General features: G+C 30.3%; 1 protein-coding gene across 1 annotated transcript; it reads left to right on the forward strand.

The window, feature by feature from the left end:
- Window positions 1-786: 786 nt before the first annotated feature.
- LOC132724930 (P2Y purinoceptor 2-like) lies at window positions 787-2,135 on the forward strand. Its single transcript, XM_060709917.1, has one exon. It carries the CDS (start codon window positions 787-789, stop codon window positions 1,762-1,764), a length of 978 nt encoding a protein of 325 aa, XP_060565900.1. The 3' UTR covers window positions 1,765-2,135.
- The last annotated feature ends 17,819 nt before the right edge of the window (window positions 2,136-19,954 follow it).

Below are 19,954 nucleotides of genomic sequence, written 5' to 3' on the forward strand. Positions count from 1 at the left end.
TGAAACTACAAATAAATAAAGTATCGTTTAAAAGTCTCGAGCACAATATTTCTAGTCCCGTTATGTATATAAATCTTTGTAGAGTCTTATTAAAACATAATTTTGAAATTAATCAACCATGTCTTCTAAAAATTGTTGAAATCGCATTGAATAGATCATACAACAGCAAACCATTACAATTAATATTCTTAACACTTTCTTTACATTTATGATTATTAATAAAACAGATGTACATAGAATAGTTATTACATGTATAAAGATATGACGAGTTTGTGAATGAACTTTTCTACTTTTGCCGTTTCTATTTTAAATGGCATAGAATTATACTTTTATGATTATCTTTTTCAGATGTTGTATAAATACGTCAAGCATTTACATTGGATGCGTACAAGGTGAAAAATTGGTCAGCCTTTAGTGCAACAAAACATCGTGTCAAAAGCATATGCTTTTTCAGAATATGCTCATAACGGAAATGTCTACACCCCTCCAGATGTAGTTGTAAGATATATTTGAAGAATGAATATTTTAACAAACTGTGATATCAAAATGAATCATTCACTGATGGAATGTGGCAGCAACTGTAATAGTTCCTCCGACATGAATAATTCGAATTTAACTGACCATTCTTGGTTTGAGGAACAATTTACTGGATATCCAGTTATATATCCTATTACAATATATCATTTGCACTCTATCATAGATTTTGGAAGAATCTGTCATATATTTTGGTACGTAATTGGTTACGTCGGAAACTTAATTTCATTAAGGATATGGACATTAGCTAGAATGAAACGTTTAAATTCCTCGGCAACATATCTTGCAGGCATAACAATATGTGATATTGTATACCAACTACTACACACGTTCTTTTACTTGAAATATTTCTGGGGATTGCCTGCAATTGGCCGTCAAGTTCTGTGTCAACTTTGGAACGTTCTTTACTTAATTCCACAATACGCCAGTCAATTGCTCGTGCTCGGATTTACAATGGAACGTTTCATTTCAATATATAAACCATTTCATGGTGAAAGGTTTAGCAAACGCCAAAGGGCTCCTAAAATTGTAATAATTATTACAGTGATTGTGGTTATTTTGGCAATGCCTCAGGCATATTTCTGGACAGTTGATGCAGACGGATTTTGTGAAATTGGCAGCGGCGACGAACTATTAGAAATATATACAATATGGTCGTTTGTTACCGAAAGTACTATATTCTTTGTTGTTCCAGCTCTTACACTTATTCTTAACATATTTGTGCTTCGTGAGACACATAAAGTTATAAATAGACACAGAAGTTTGAACTTTGAAACCAATGGACCTTCTCGAATACATAAATCGAGAAATTATAGACCAGCAACAAAAACCCTACTTTGTATTTCATTTTTCAGAATTCTAACACAGCTTCCCGTATCAATTACGTATACAATACAGAACCTTGACGCATTCAGCTTTGGTAAATTCATGCCATTAGAAGATATGAGGAACGATGCTCAATGGAGGATTTTTATTTCATATTGGGGAGCGAGGGTGTTTATAGAAACAATCGGTGCTTCTCATTTTGCTCTCAGTATTTTTATATTTTATGCTTCAACAAAGCAGTTCAGAAATGAAATAGGAAAAATACTTAACTTAATGAAATGTGGTGCCGGTAGACAGTCCGCTCAATGGAAACATAGACCAGGAAGATGTACTTCCTCCGATTTTGTGTATATGTCAAGCTTCTACAAGACCTCGGATCTTTCAGTAACTAACAATTCGTCTTAGTTCATTTACATTCACATCTGATCCGTAACATAAATATAAATATATGGACCGACTGTGTACTGAATCATTCAGATACACCAATATAGGTGTTTTAAAATTGATCGAATTCTTCTTCAATTCTGTGTTTAATATAACAACGGATATATTGTGATTATATAAGTTGATTCAGAAGACAAGATCTAACTTGATCTTACTTGAAATTTGCAAATGCACCAATATTGAAATGTGTGCTAAACAGGTTCAAAAATGTTATTACAAAATGTAAATAACAACAGTGATATAACAGTTACAAATATTAGTCGAAATTGATTTTTCTTTACATTTATACATTTGTTTGTACCTTAATCGTGTCATTAAATTTTATAAAGTAAAAGTTCGCTGCCTCTTTGATAAATAATTTGATTGAAATTCAGTGCAGTTTTATTCAGGTGACTAGTATCTCACATTGTTCTTAATTCATTATTAAACATAATAAAACACATGTAACCCACTGCTACAGAATGAAATCAGTTTATTTTAAGACTTAATGTGCCTTCCAACATAAATCAAATAAATAACAAGAGCACCGCAAGGCGGAGCATTATATGCCCGAAGGTGATTTCCTTCTTTTAGGTAAGGATGAAGCATTTTTAAACATTGGAACTAAATAAGTATTACCTCCCTCCTTTATAGCTGAAGCACCTTCATATATATATAAATATAGGTATTAAGACGTTAATACTTGGTTGCTACTCGCACATCTTTGGGCCATTATCGCATAATAGCGAGCAGCAACCAAGTATTAACCTCTAAATAACCCGCCTGAAAGATTTTGATTTAATTACATGTTTTGAATGTGTATGAAGTAGTAAAACAAGATAAATATAACATATCTTCTTGAAAATCATATTGATAATTCAATAGAAAAGTAAATATTTCTAAGTAATTGTAGACAAACTAAGCAAAATATATATATTTGCCTGCTATCCAAAAACTTCTAAATTTCTTTAACAGGGATTATAAAGGATAATTGATAGTAAATTAAACTTTTACTTGTTTATATTCAATTATAATGACTCCAATTTACTTCAATTGACACAAAACTCAATGAGTGTTTTTCGCCTTGTAGTGTTGCAAAGCAGTTTCGGGTTCCCATTTGTGATGATACAAATCATACGAATATATAAATATAGATGAAAGTTTATTAAAACAATGCTCAATCTATCCATTTACGAAGCTCTCTCGAATTTACGCCTATTTAGATGCGCGGTACAGGATATCAGACAGACCTTTGCTCTAATAAAAGCTGTGTTCGATTTATTATGCCCTGTGCCTTTTTCAATGTCATATGTGAACTTCACCTGCACTCTGCGCCTGGGATACCAACTTAGAATGAGCGGTTGACCATGTCAAAAATATATTAATATATAAGCTTAACACATGTTTTAATTAAGTTACAAGTCTTAGTCTTAAAACTAAAGAAGAAATTTCTAGTAACATTTGCAAAATAAAGCACAATTATTCAAATTTCTAATTTAAAGCCTTAGAAAATTGTAGCGCATGTATATAGACTAAGATGAAACATATAATCAGCCCCCCTGTCCTCTATTTCTCTATAACTTAAAATAAATTATAAATTATTTATCATTCATACATAGCATAGCTCGAATACGACTCATTTTCACTGATTAGTTTGAAATACAACGACTTATCACTGATCACTGGTCGCAAGGTAACTATGAGGTTTTTTGGTTACAATTATAATTCGTTCCATGTAATTTGATGTTTGAAAAATATCTTATGAATTACATTGAATGTAATTCGATTTGTGTCAAATTTTAATTGGTTATATCATTAGAAGTTATTCAAATTGGAAAGCAAGGGGTATGTCAATTTTGGTTTATGATTTTCTTGAATTGTTTAGCATTTTGATCTGCACATATCAGGTAAAATAAATCCATATGCGACCTTGAAAGTGATTTGAAGATAATTAAGCGAAATAAAATCAACATTTTAGTGGTAATTTAACAAGAAACAATTTCCCATTTAATTACAGGTAATTCAACACTTGTCTGTCATGGCTATGTATCCTAATAAATTTTAAGTAAAAAAGGTATATCACAATGTTGAATTCATGCCATTTCCGGAAACAAAATTATGGTGGGATTGTGTTTCAGTTTTACTAACTGATATCCCATAATCCATAAGGGTATCTTTTTGAAAAATTGCTGTTTTTTTACTTTGGTTTGTTTAATTTTAGCATGTACGAACGGAATAATAGTTGTTTCAATTCTCGTTATACCTCTGTACAACAACAATGTTTCATTGTCATTGATTGTACTAAAACAAGGAAATTCATTGTGCATTAACTGGATTTTATTCATCTAAATATCGTATTTTTATTATTTGTACTATATGTTTTTCTATTTATGTTCCCTCCGTTAATTCTATTGAAAGGGTCATATAGAAATATTATATATAGCAATTATCTCGGTCAATATATCATTCCGTGTGAGAGGAAAAGGTTTAATAGTTAATATTGAAAGGGTGTATCTAAAATCTATGATTATAATGAAAAAAAATATTGAAACCTTATCAATGTATAATGGTAAAATAGTTTCATCCAGATATTAACCGAAACGAAATTTAAGACAATTAATAAAGATACGCCTGCTGTATAACATGTAATAACAGTGTGATAATATATTATTATATATATTTCTTAATATTGTGATTTCGTTTCACTGAATAATTTTGTTCGGAGTCATAGGTTTCTGCCAATTATATGGAAGAACATATTGTCCAAAACCTTTATAATGACAGAAATACTATATACACGCATTGCCTCGCTGTGGGTACTCCTTAATATTAAAGAAACTATGATTGCTTGCTCGTTGTCATCATCAATAATCTTTACTGTTTATGTAAACAATTTTGTAAGATCATTCCAGCAATTCTTTTACCAAGTCTTTCTGGTACTCTGAGGTGAAGAAAAATGAAGAAATACACGTATATCAAGACCCGTACTTCCATTTGTAAGATATCGACGTTTTAAATAACTTTTGGTGAAATTGTTTGGAATATGATCGGACAGAATAAATAAATAAACTGAGTGCTAGTCATTCTAATAGATAGTGTCCAACGTATGTATCATTAAGGTACATAATTATATGAACTATTTTGAAAGAAAATAAATTGCAAAAAATGATTTTTATTAAATTGTTGTATCGTTGTAAAATATACATTTGATTTGAACCTGTTTTTTAACTTGAGACCATGTGCCACTTTTCATTGAATGGCACTAACATGTTACATTAAAGGTTCCATGACAACCTCCAAATGAGCTAAATCTGCGAATGTTTCAAAATTCAAAATTTAGCAGTTGATGTTAAATGTTAAACTTTGCTTAAGCCGGTGCTTTGGGGCATGAACGGTATTTTGCACTTTCCAGTACCATCTGTGATCAGTCTCAATCAAATCGAGCCTGCTATGTTTTCATTTTGTCGTGTTGGGCTTTCTTTAGGGATTCTGTTTTTCTCTATTTATCTCTTTAAATTGACCGTTACTAGGGACACATAATACGTATTATGACATATTTCTATCTACCAAAATAATCTTTTATCAAATTTTCTGAAAATACATTCAAGGATAGTCTAGATATAAACTCTCTTCTTTTTCTATACGCTGCAATTACTTTCTGTATAATCTACATCCCTGTTTGTCTTTTAAAAGAGGTGTTGCCGTCTGTGTTTTGACAAGGAGTGCCATTTTGTTCAAGATTGACTTATAACCGCCGTATGAACACATCTGTGGATGTTTCAAAATTTTACTATTTCATGTTTAAATGTTGAATTCTGCTTAAGCCGGTGCTAGGGGGCGTGGACGGTAACTTGCACTTTCCAGTACCGTCCATGAACAGGCTCAATCAAACCGAGCCTGCAACATTTTCAATTTTGCCGTGTTGGGCCTTCTTTAGGGATTCTGTATTTATCTATTTTAAGCATGCATATACACTTTCTTTCCTTTCGTCGGGATGGGTACTGTTTTCTGTTCTTATAATAACCTGTAATTACTTTATTTCTTACTTTCTGCATTGTGTTAAAAAGATATATTACTGCCTGTGTTTTTGGACAAAGACAATAATTATCATTTGTTTTCTATTATTTTTACTTTTGCAGATGTGACCGTTATCTGGAACACGAGAAGTTTATAGATAAAAAGATAAACTTAATTTTGAAGAATATCAATGATGTCAATCTATATTAAAATGATTATTCTGAACAAGTTAAGGACAATAAAACAGCTGATAAATTGATTAAAACGTTTACCGACGTTATAAATGTCGTTTGTAATTCGGTATCAATAAAGTAATGAAATTGTTTCAATCTGTTTGTAGAGTGTAATTTGTTACAATCCTCATATAGAATGTATGATGTCTTATATATCAATGATCAATGCTACATGTTAATAACTGGTAATTATCGCGTGTAAATTGTTGCTTAGGGAGTAATAAGACAAACACCAAACGATCGCTGAACTTGTTGGAGATGTATATCTCGAATATCATAACAACACATTAAGTAACTACTGAACTCTTCAAACATGATTCAACAAACACAATCTGTATCTGATTCTGTGATCTATGTTTCTAGTTTAGTTCTTACACAACATAAAAGAAATTAAACTTTAATAAATGAAATAAATGATTATGATAAATAAGAAAACTGGATTTAATAACCCTTTTCTAGAATATTTATTACTCTGATATAAATAAAGATGTCTCATAGGATTTTCTATGAAAAAAGATGAGAGAGATACTATAAAACATTTGATGCTATAAATAATACACTATTGCATAATTGTCCGAAGGTTAACGGCAAATAATTTATTTTCCTTTACATCAATTGTTCTAATGTAGATGTGTACATTAAGTATATTTCAGTGTACTGAATCAGTAGTAGAACAAGTTGGACAAATACTCATGTCAATTAATGAAAATAGATATCAAAATTGTGTTTGTAGTAAGGTCATTTGTTGACCGATTGATAACAGTGTAGCTTTCAAAGTAAACGTATTTGTTAGAGCAAATGTGCCACTGCACTTTTGACACTTTAATTTTTTCTTCTCATTAATTTCTTATCAATGACGTAGTTGGCATACGCTAGCACGATGTAGATGTTTTAAACGAAAACGAAATAAAAAAAAATCTAAAAAGTTGACAACATTTGTAAAAGTCAGTGCCTAGCCCTGTTACATTGTATGGGGTCGACGAGAGTTTTGACTTAAAAAAGAAAGATTAAACTAGAATTTTGCTAATATAAAATCATATTATAAGCGATTTTTGATGATCGAATTTTGTGTCGTATCTTTGCTGCAAGTTAAGAACAGCTAGAACATATTATTAAGTAAGTGTCATGCGTTTTCCGTTTTTGTATTGTACGCATTTAATCATAGACCCCTATTACGTTCCAAATATTGTTATTTGAACTCCTCATCATTAAATTTGAATCTGTTATGTAGATTAGTTTTGGGCATTCAAAACAGAAAGATACACGAAAGACAATTAAGAAATGCACTCAGGTATAAATTGAAAATTTATATTTTGTGCTATTCCTTGCGGTATTTGAGTAAAAAGAACGTTGCCAGTGATACGTTTTTGAGCTTTTAAGCATATTGATGTATTTCTTATGGAGGGAAACGAGCAACAATACCCTGGTACTATAATGTCTCTTCCATAACGACTTTTAAGCATTTGATGATTTTGTAGGGAATACTTTATTCAAAGAAAAGTTGACTTTTATATTAACTTTTTTCCAGAGAAAAATAGACTTTAAATCAGCTTATTTAAAAAAAAAAACAATATACTGAGCTGATCCTTTCTCTGTGGGTTTATGTACGTAAAACAATCATAATGCCTGGAAAAAGAAATGCCATCTTTGAAAGATATTACCTTGTCCATGGTTAATAACAAACGCCTCTTTATACTTTAAAGGAAAGGTATTTAATAGTTAAATTCAGATATCTTAAAGCACAAGATTAGGAAATGAACTCATAGTAAGGATTTCCAAAAAATGTCTAGCCATAATCATTTTGGTACAAAGTGTCAGGAAATTTGACATTCATGATAATGTTACTTTGATGCACTTAAAAACATGGGTAAAGATTAATTCCTATATAACGTTGTTCAAAACGTTCGAAAAGAGATCCTAGTAGTGCATTATTTGAACGTTTGACGAGATGATCCCGCCCTAATATCCGATTTCCTCATTGTTGTAAGTTATCCTTTGCTGGTTGTACTTTTGTTCTTCACGATGTGTCATATCAATTGTTTTGCATGCTTAAAGAGGAAGTTAAAATGACAAACCTTGCTGTTCAGATATAAATGTATTAAATAGTACGATGTTTGACCCAACATTTCGCATAATAATTGCAGACAATGAAAATATGTCGCCATAGGAATTTCAAATTTATACACAAGTAAAGTTCAATATTTTTCCACCTTACATGCAAAATTCGAAACATTTAATTTTAACTTGATCTATCAACAAAATGAATGACAAATAATTCAAATTGAATGCTCGGGAATTCTCATGAACATATCAGTTATATGAACAATAATTCCAGGCAAACGTTTTTACAAAACAATCAGAACTGGCTTCTACAGTGTCCCTCTAGGTACGTTATTGTTAATGTCATTTCAAAAGATTGAAATGAGAAGGAAAAACGGATAATATCAAGAGACCGACACACCTTCATAAAATAACAAGGATGTAGGTATGATGTGCCTAGGGATCTCAACACAATGATTATGATTAATTCTACAACGTTTTCCGATAAAGACATTCTTCCATATTGGTTATGTTGCAAGTATAAATGTATTTCTCTAACGCACATAACAAGCAAGTCATCAGATATAATAGTCTTTAAAATTGATAGCAGACAAATGGCACCATAACAAAAACTATAAATTCAAATGATATTTTTGGTTTATTTTCTAAGAAACGTGTACACACTCTTTCCGAGAAAAGACAAGAAATAATAAATATAATAGAGTCTCCCTTCATGGAAAGTGCTATAATTAAATATTCTTTGTCGTGTCAGTGCTTTCTCTACGTGCTTCGTTATACAAATATTGCTGTCAGTAGACAAAGAAGTCTAAAATTACAAGGTGATTATAAAATAACTTTTCACATTTATGATTTTTTTTTCATTTCGCGTCCTGTCATTGAATACTTTCAAATTCTAGACTTTTCTTGAAATCACATTGATTCTAAGAACAGGTAAACCACAACATAAACACGACGCATATATTACATTTTCAAAGGCAGATAAAGGCAATTCTTAAGGTAATTAGAAGCTCTCGTCATTAAGCATGCTATTTTTTAATGTAAGGAATAAAAAGCAACTATGAAATGGCAATCAGTTCTTGATATTTCAGTATCATTGCTTATTATCACCACCATACTGAACAGTATTGTTGAACAAATAAGTATAGTCTTTATTATGTTAACTTCTACTTCTCCACGCCTTCATCTGTAAACTGGAAATGTCGCCATATGACAATGTTGATGTGATCTTTAACTCCCCTTTCATTGAATACGAGTTTAATTATGTTTTCCATTGGAGTTAAAAACGAGCGATAGTAATAAATAGATAATAATATAATTGCTCAATGGGAACTACTCAGCCTATATGATTAAAACATAATTCGTTAAATTATGGTTTATAAAGTCGTGTCAATTTTACGAGATAACATCATTTGCCGTAATATTTGAATGAAAAAATATAACAAATGATTTAAGATTTATGGTTTTAAAGGCACTTTAACCGCGGGAACGATGTGTTATTTCAATCCCTCTTTCATGAAAAACATTAATGTCAATATTTTTCCAGCATGAAACACAAAAACACTCAACGTATAAATTATAGTACGTTCAGATATTATCTATATTACCAAGTCCATAGTTACGTTTTTTTTAAGTTATTAAAGTTCCTAATTTTGGTTCTTTTTAACATAGAATCCATGGTGATAATAAAGTTAAGCTTAAAAAAAATTTACAAAAAAAGTTCATAACTCAAATCTATGAGTATATGTTTTTAAAACCATCGTTGTAAATAATTTGTTTTACCTCAGTATATTGGTATCACATAAGTATGGCGTGAACATCAAGTATGAAATATTGCAATCATTGCGAATTTGTTTGATAAACTGGTTATTACTGAGACTTTGCAAAAGGAATTGACTCAAACATTCCAAATTAACAAAGAGGTAATATCAACGCTAAAGAACTTTTGTTTTGTAGTTGGCATAACGAAAATAAATTCTTTCAAATTATTTATTTCTATCCGATAAAAAGAGAAAATACGAATAAAAACATACACAATGTTTTAAAATATTATATGCTTACGTTCATAATACACACATGATGAATGGGATTGGCATTAATGGATAGTTCTCTGAGTTGTCAGGTCATCTTTACAATTTTGGGCCGACATAATTGACTTCATACATACAGAACAATATAAGACAGTCACTTTTGTAAATATATCATAAATAAAATTATATTACACTGTAACAATTTTTCTTTCATACATCATTTCATACGAATTAGAAGGGGAAACGTATGTTTTATTTGTAGTCAACTTGTTATAGTGTTGGTTTGTTTGCTCGTTGTTTAGGTTGTCTGTTTGATACGTTGATCGGCTGTGTGATTGGTAGGGTAGGTATTTTTGTTGCTTGGTTGGTTGGCTGGTTGGTAATGAACGCTTATTTTTCCACTGTTAACGTTCCCTCGAAAATTTATGTACACTGTTTATGCTTGCATAAACATTTAAGTTATATATATGAAAGGAAATTATTTTAATTCCTTTCTAGCATACGGAATTCACGATTCATTTTCTTTTTCAATATATTCAATTCAACATTAATCATACTTTTTCCACTAGTCTAAGAGATATGTATGATTGTTTCTTAACATGTTGTAACTACGATATATCCTCATAAGTAGGAGTTTGGTATTTTGTACAAGCTGAAACGTTCAGCTAACTATCTAGACAGAAAACCTTTAATACCTACAGGAAATGAATATATATTGAACAACACCACTCTAATAAAGTTTATCGCTTTAAGACTTCTTTTACATCATTTATAAGTATTTTCATGTCTAGGTGAAGTAGATGTTATATGAAGGGTTATGATTTTACATGGAAAATTGTGTGTGCAAATTTTGAAGTTGAAAGGTTCAATAAATTTTGCAAAAGCTTAATTTTTGTAGAAATAAATTTTAATTGATTTACACTCAACACAAGCAACAAACAGAAGCATATTGCATTGTATGAAATTGAATTTAATAATTTAAAGTATGACTATGATTTCTTCTCAAAGCAATTCGACAGATTTAAGTTATCAGTTAAAAGTATTAAACATGTACGTTATTTATGCACACATGCATTCTAATTGTCAATCAAAATAATATATCTTTGACTCCTTATAGACTAAAAAGCTGTTTTGGTATGCTGTTTAAATTTACTAATTAGTCTTTTATCTGACCGAACCGTTTTTTGTTGTTTTTTGTTTGTTTGTTTGTTTTTGCTTTCTGTAACACTCTGGCAGTTAGTAAAGATATAGTGATTTAGTATTATACTGAATATGCTATTTGTGTAGGTAAACAATCAAACATACTCTTTAACTATAAGACATAGTAAAACTCATGTTGCGCTTTCTACAGAAGGATGATAATCGTTTCTAAGCATAATATGCCTTTAATTTATTTTTATAAGATGACTGCATTTGGAAAGTATAAGAATACAAACAAACAGTGATCATCTTATACCTATACAAAGATAGCTTTTAAATAATTTTAACATATTGCAATTGAATTTCCATGGAATTAATCTAAAATGTCTATTAATTATTTCCGTCGTGATGGAGTACAAATTGTTTAAAATTCGTTTATATCAGGCATAAAAATAATTATCTGATATGGAACAGAACAGTCATATAAATACGCAAAATAAAATTATACTGACAATTAATATAACATAATATGACATATTAACGTAATTCCTTTGTTTTTCTGAATTATATACTAGGAAAAGTAAAGTAAACGAAAAGACAAAAATTGCATATGAGATAAACTAATATTTTGAATAAAGCCCAAATAATGTGCAATAAATATCTATTTTTGTCAACCCTTACAGTAAATGACGACAGAAAATTGATTAGGTACGCACGAGTAATTTCAATCTGGTTTGTACATAGGAGAATTAAGCAAATTAAAGTCATGTTACATTTGTATATAGATTATAAAAGAAAATAAGCTTATCTAACGTTAAATATGCCTAAATTTCATTCACTGTCATTGTCTAACTAACATCAAAACTTTTATAATCTAATTTCATTTGAAATCAATTATTCAAGTTAAACATTTTAAAGGTGTTGTTTAACCTGTAATGAAAAGACAAATGTAAACAGAATTAACAGCAAAAAAAAGAGATGAATTATCTTTTATTTATCAAACATAAAATCACTCTAAGGACCACGTGATATAGGATGATCAAGTTGGCATAGAATGTAAGAAATGCATGTAAGTATATTATTTGATATTTGTTATTGGCAAATGTGTTCATATGAATGTACTTTGTAATTTGCTTCTAAGTTTACAAAACATATCCACATTTTTAGTTTACTACACTTTATTGGTATACGGACGAATGTAACCCCGTTTTATCTTAATTATTTACAAAGGATATTCATGAGCTTTAAATTGTAATCATATTGCAATTCATTTTACTATTAAATACATAAATAACTATATTTGTTTGCCAAAACCATTCATTGTTTTTTGGGAAAATCAAATAAAAAGGTAATAACAGAGTAGCAAAAACAATCAGTGCAGACTATGGCAGGGCTGCACAGACGTGCCAAATAGTCTTGGTCTGCACTGGTAGCAAGAGTAGAAACAGTTACCTCCAGCAGGCTACGTGTTACTATGCTTGAAATAAAAGGTCAATTCAGTTGTTAGAATTTGTACTTGTTAACGTTTTTCAAAGTCTTGAGGCATTTCAAAACGAGGCAATTTTCCAAACTTATAACCGTTTGTACATTGTATCTTAGAAATTATAAGGATGATATCATTAATATGGAAACGACGCCAATGATGTCAATGTGAAAAACATACAAGCGACACCCCGATCTTAGTGATGATATTATGAAACCGGTAGAAGTATAATTAAATTCCATAAAAAACAGGTTTTTTTTTTATAAATTTGTACCATATGATCCACCGTCTGTTCATTTCCTTATGGCATTTGTCATCGTTATAACGTAAGTAAATGGGACCTTTTCCTGGTAGAAAGCCAGTAAAGTAGAAAGTATATCATAAGTATATAATATATATATAATTGTTTTTGTTACTAAAATCATAATTCCAGAAAGAAATTATTTAAATGAAGCTTGTTTTTTTCTCTTGTTCAATTAAAGAGGTAACAAGATATATTCGATGTACTACTATGATGTTAATGTTTTCAAAAAATACTATAGATAATTATTGGATCGCTTTCTATTATATTTTATATGGACATATGATATGTGATTGATCATATAAAATTCGAAAGAGTTATCGGACATCTTACCAACTTGATTTTTACAGGTACAATGTTCTATTTATAATACTTAATGTTCTTTCTATAATACTAGTAATTTGTAAAATCATTTGATGAAATTTTAAAGTGGGTCTGCAACGACACGTTCTTAATAGATATTTGAAATATGAATAAAACAATAAAAATGTATCTTTTGGATATTTTAAAAATATTTCGTGAACAAAAAATGTAAATAGACCACAAAGTGACTTTGTATGGAACCTAAGTGTGAATCAGTAAGACATTTTTATAAAGATTATTTCATGAATAAAGATGAAAAACTCACTTTTAAATTTGTAAGACATATCTATAATTTATATAATATTTTCATATGTTTTCGTCCATTTAATATGAGGTATACTTAAGAAATTGTAGACTAGGTAAGAAATAAAAACTTTGTTATACATTGTTCCATAATGATTCTGTTAAACTCGAACACGGCTGAAGATTGACCTATATTACATGCTTTTCGGTGGTTTATAGAAATATATCAGTGATATAAAATTGGTAATTTCACTGTTTGAAACAGTGAAATTACCACTTTGATAATTTCACTGTTTTTAATTTAAGCCCCTTACGTTGTTTCAGTGAAATACCAGCGTGCACAGTACTGGGTACCAACTTAATGACGTGACGTCGTAAATGACGTCACGTTGTATTATTATTTGGCGCGCTTTTCATTCAGTATTAGGTTTAATGTCTTTTTAAAACGTTTCTTTGCATGTAATAAAAAGAAAATTTGTTTAGTTTAGTGTAAGATCGAAATATATTTCACCTTGTGAACACCAAAAGTTCATATTTCACTCGTGGCTGCGCCACTCGTGAAATATACCTTTTGGTGCCCACTCGGTGAAATATATTCCGATCTTACACTGAACTAAACAAATATCCTCTATATATTATAAGTTTTACATTTGTGTACTCATAAAAAAAGAATCCAGTCTTGTACACAACAGAGTATAATACCCTCTTAATAATGTCGTTCATTTCTCATTTGTAATTATCGCGGCTTCTCAGTTTCATCACCAATCAGTCACTTCTACTACATTAATGTTGTTGGAAATCGTTTCACCTTTTAATACGTTGTAGAGGATTAAAGGGCAACTGAGTGAGTATTATTAATTCTATATACATTCATGCAAGCTGTTCATTTTCTTCTTATTAATGAAAATAATCCCTGTAATTAAAAACCAAATTCAAACTAATCTTCTTAGAAATGTATTATTCATTTGATAATCAAATCGACGGTAATATATATAATCAGTTCTTTAAAGTTTGAGAATTATTATGAATTTAGTTTTGCCAGATCAATAGATCTAAACTTGATAATTATGGCTCAGATTTAAAATATTACGACTTTTACTACGTATTTAATTCGTAGATAAAAAGATATCTTGGAATCAAGATATCTTGGAATCAATCAAAACAAATAAGCATTCTGTTTTGTTTTACTATCTCTCTTTGTTTTGTTTTTTTAGAATTTTTTGCCTTGCACCTGGCACAAAGCTCAATAGTTCGTGTAATTCAATAATTGTATTTACTTTTAGCGTCTTATTATTATTCATTTCAACAGGTTTAAAGTTTTCATTACCGACACAAATCAACACTTCTAGCATAGCTTTACAATAAAAAAATCAATTTTGATTTGATTGTTTTAATCGGCGTATTTTTGGAAACTTGCAGGTCACAACAAACGGACGATACATCGTTTACTCGTCCCTCTTCCCCCCAAAAGGAAAATATTTCTAAATGTAATATCTATAATAAGGCAAAAATACCATGTCCGCTTATATTTACTTTAAGGTGCAGAAAACTTGTAGTAATGCGTTTTAATTCATTATCAAAAGCCGATCTAGTTTCATCTTTTTAAAAGTCATTTGATAGCAATATGTCTTGACAATGTAACAAAAGAGATGACAATGTTTCATGACAAATGTACTCAACTATCAATATACAGTAGTGAATGTTTCCTTTATACCCATGCCTTTGTATGCTAACTTAAATTTGTATTTGATGGTTATCTCTAAATTACAAAATCAAGGAGAAACAAGCAGGTAAGAGCAAGTTCAATGGTACATTCAACATTTAAAATTCGAATAATTACAATTTTACTATAACTGTGTTTTCACGTTTCAACTGTTATACATGTATATTATATAAGTCTGCTTGTTATTGTTTTGTAATTGACATTCTATTTGGACAAAGAAACATTGTCAAATATGAAATAGGGGTATTCGTGACCCAGTGTTTCAGGTCATTGACTTCAAACCACTTGCCTCGCCGCTGAGGTTCAACCCGGGCAATCATCTTCAGTTTTCTTTATGAGAGAAAGCTAGCTAGATTACGGAACGACGGTGTTGCGCGTTTATGCATGAAAACGGCAAATAATGGCATATGAGGTGTTCCTCCACCAGTAATGCTAGAAAGTCGCGGAAGAATCAAGCTTTTTTGTTCGTTGGTTATTGCTTAATGTAATGGACGTTTTCCATATAGTATTACAATGACATTAAACATTTTATTGAACTCTTGATTAATTCCTTTGTGTGGAAAGTCTCAACAAATATCAATATAAAATGAAAAAAAGTAAGATCATTTAAATTTAAAATTAGTGTAGGGTAGTCGTAAAATTAAAATGTAATTCTATACAAATGTTGCATAATGTACGATATTTATACCAGATAAAGCTAGTGAAATAATTAAATTAATCAAGTGATTTCATATTCAAGGTTGTACTGTTTAAAAATCTGTTTTCTTGGTCAATAAAAATGAATGATTCGGCATTCGTTTCATCATGCAAATACGGATACGAGCCATATATCATTATAGTTTGAAACACAACCAATACAAGGACCATTCAAGCGACTATAAGAGTGTCCGTCCATGTAAGGTATTGTTAATACAGTTTAAAAAGATAAACAAAAATATGGGACAGTCTTAATAATTCGTAATAATTCTCAACGATATAAACACCTTCAGATGTGATATATTTGAAGATATTTTAAAGAAATATGCCCACATCACAATTTTAATGGTATCAAATGTATAAGTTTAGTTTAAAACATTGTGAAAATTGTGTAACTGCTAAATTTCATTTAATGGGTGGAAACTGTTGTAAATTGTCCCGTTCTTCTTTTAATTCTGTGAAATATTTTTCGATCATAATGTATATGCAAAACAAGCAAATATCCACATACTCGTATTTAAAATTGTCCCTACTTTTCGTCAAATGAAAATGCCTTAATTTGAAAATAATTGACAGTTTATTCCGCATAAACTCTATTTCACGATTCATTTCAACTCTTTCTAGTAAAACAACATAATTTATCGCGCCTATGAAAAGTATGTCAAAGACTAATGTGGTTAAACGCTTAGACGCAAAAATAAATGTCTCTGCATTCGCATCTATGTCGCTCCTTTCAATCTCATTTACTTCTTTTTTTCTTTTGAGCAATTAAGCAAAACACCTTGGCATTTGATTATAAACGATTTGCGTACAGGTCTTGCTTAAATCGTTTTGGTACAACGTTTATAGCTGCGTTGAATAATGTTAACAGTTTTAAAATTTAATTGTAACATAATTTGCATGCTAATCAGACCGTTAGGAAATTTAATGTACAATATTAAAAATAAAAAGAAAATACAACTTCGTCTTTTCCTATCATCATTATTTCTTGTCTGAAACATCATGTAAAAGGTCTGTGTTTTTATTCACTGATTTCTTCACACCCTATGTTCACTCTAAAGATTTGAGATATGAATATCTGGTAACTGTGACGACGTCTTTTTACATTGTACAAAATAATGTTATATTTAAACTGTAATAATACAAGTTCGGTATATGCTCAATACCGGTAACACGCTGATATTATAAAAAAAAGAGTCTTAAAAAACAATTCTCTTATTCATGATGGAATTTGGTATCAGCTGTAATGGACAATTCACATTTTAGCAAATTGCGTTGGGTTTCAAAAAATGTAAGAAATGTTTACAGTAATTGTGGTTTGTTTGGTGATATCTCAGGTAAATACTTTGGCAGTTGATAATAAAACGGATTCTGCGAGAGAAAGTAGCAGCGGTGAGGAAAGTTAAGTTTAGAAATATATATTATATGTTACATTTACATAGATAGTATCATAGTAACAGAACTCACAGTCCTAGTGTAGCATTCATTTTTGTATCAGTGCTTGCCCATATATTGAACACTTACTTGCTTCGAGAGACAAATTAAGTTGTCCTAAGTCTGTAAACGATTAAATATCTTCGAATATCCAGTTATTGTTATCTGGCAAATAAAACAACAACAATAACAACAACAACACTTCTTTGTTCTTATCTCATATATGATACGTACATTGATTTCCGTACAAATAAAACAATCTAAAATTTAGTAATAATGAAACTGTTACATATGAAAAAAAGGGAAACAACCATTATTTGAATATAATTACCATTAGCAAAATCAAAGATGATAGCGTAAATTGCTTAATGTAAAGGTAAGCGATAAGAATAATTATCTAATTATCTAAATCTTTTTTATCACAACACTGAGTAATTGTTTTCTAATTGAAATCATAGTTTTATATAGTTACAAAAATTATTATGTTGATTATTTGCTTTAACTACATCTTGTTAGAGTTTCTATTAGTTTAAAGGACCAGCACTTTATAAATGTCTTAATTATTGTAACTACGCACGACATTTCCTAATTAGAAGGATTGATGTAATTGATTTAATTTAATCATGTTTTATAGCCAAAAAAAATATATATGCATGTAAAGACAATAGTTACAATAAATGGTATAACATATTTGGCAAAATGGTTGACCAACAAGTTCACCAAACATAAAAAACGGATATTCCCTTAGTAGGATTAGTTGAAATTGTTTGTTTTCGCTATAAGCTGGAACCTTCAGATAACTTCCGTCAATAAAACCATCCAGACGGAAGACCTTTGATACATACAGGATCGGATTAGATATTGAACAACACCACTTAAATACCTCAGCCGATTTCTATTAAACACTTCACCGCTGAAAGGTTTCTTTTACATAATTTATAAGTTACTGTACTTAAAGAGATGTTCATTTGTTAAGGTGAACGCTTTAGGTATTTCACGAAAAAGCGTTTACTTGGAAGTTGAAATATGAGAACAAATATCAACATTGATGAACGACATTCCACGAAAGGTTGTATAACTTTGCAAAATATCAATGTGATTTGTATATCAGTTCGAATACAATAAGCACTCAACACAAGCAACATCAAGCAACATCAATGAAGCATAACGTATGCAATTGCATCTATTCATTATTATGTCGTTTCAAAGCAATTCATCAAACGTCAATTTTTATTTATGTCATATTTACAAGACACAAGATACGAGAAAATTTATTTTACGTTGGATACATTTAAACAGAAAACACTAGCTCATGAGCTATTTTCCAACAAAGAATAGTATATGTATTAACAAAAGTAAAGCAGCTAAGAATATAAGCATAAGCACATTTAAGTACATGTACATGGGATTAAGATATTAAAATCAACTAAATATTATGAGCATAAGCACATCTAAATGCATGGATTTAAGATGTTATAGCACCATACCATGTTTAAAAGTTTCAAGAATTACAAGCAAGATAATAAAACAAAAACAAAAACAAAAAACAAGAGGGCAATGACGGCCCTGGGGTCGCTCACCTGAACATAGGCCCTCAGGGCCGGGCCAGTTTAAACCAAAGGGCTTTTATTTGAACAAACTTGGAAGACACCCATTAGAAGATATTTCATGATGTTAAGATTTTACTATACACAAATTATGAATAACAATGACTTTTTGCCCCACCCCCCCTCCCCCTGGCAGGGCCAATTTTAACCCAAGGGCTTTTTATTTGAACAAACTTGGTAGACATCCATTAGAACATGTTTCATGCTAAATATCTCAGCTCTAGCTCTTTGGGTTTCTTTAAATAGAAGATTTTTAACTTTTTACTCTATGTATATAGGGAAAAATCAATGACCCCTGGGACGGGCCAATTTTGACCCCAGGGCTTTTATTTTGAACAAATTTTGTAGACACCCATTAGAACATGTTTTATGCCAAATATCTAAGCTCTAGCTCTTTGGGTTTTTTAAAAGAAGATTTTTTTAAGTTTTTTAACTATATGCATATAAGGAAAATCAATGACCCCCTGGGCGGGGCCAATTTTGACCCCAGGGCTTTTTATTTGAAAATCTTGGTAGACACTCATTAGAAAGATGTTTCATGCTTAATATCTTAGGTCTAGCTCTTTGGGTTCTTTAAAAGAAGATTTTTTTAAGTTTTTACTATATGCCTATAGGGAAAATCAATGACCCCCTGGGGCGGGGCCAATTTTTGACCCCAGGGCTTTTATTTGAACAATCTTGGTAGACACTCACTAGAAGATGTTTCATGCCAAATATCTAAGCTCTAGCTGTTTGGGTTATCTAGAAGAAGATGTTTAAAGTTTTTTCTTTTTGGTTGCAATGGCAACAGAGTTCTGCATGGAATGGAATCTTTGAACAACTTTTGTTAAGGCTTCACACAAAA

Source organism: Ruditapes philippinarum, unplaced genomic scaffold (assembly GCF_026571515.1).
Source record: "Ruditapes philippinarum isolate M1 unplaced genomic scaffold, ASM2657151v2 ctg3854_1_1_1_1, whole genome shotgun sequence".
NCBI lineage: Eukaryota > Metazoa > Mollusca > Bivalvia > Venerida > Veneridae > Ruditapes > Ruditapes philippinarum.

Excerpts from the sequence above, each read along its gene's own strand:
- LOC132724930 (XM_060709917.1), top strand. The coding sequence starts at position 787 with ATGAAACGTTTAAATTCCTCGGCAACATATCTTGCAGGCATAACAATA.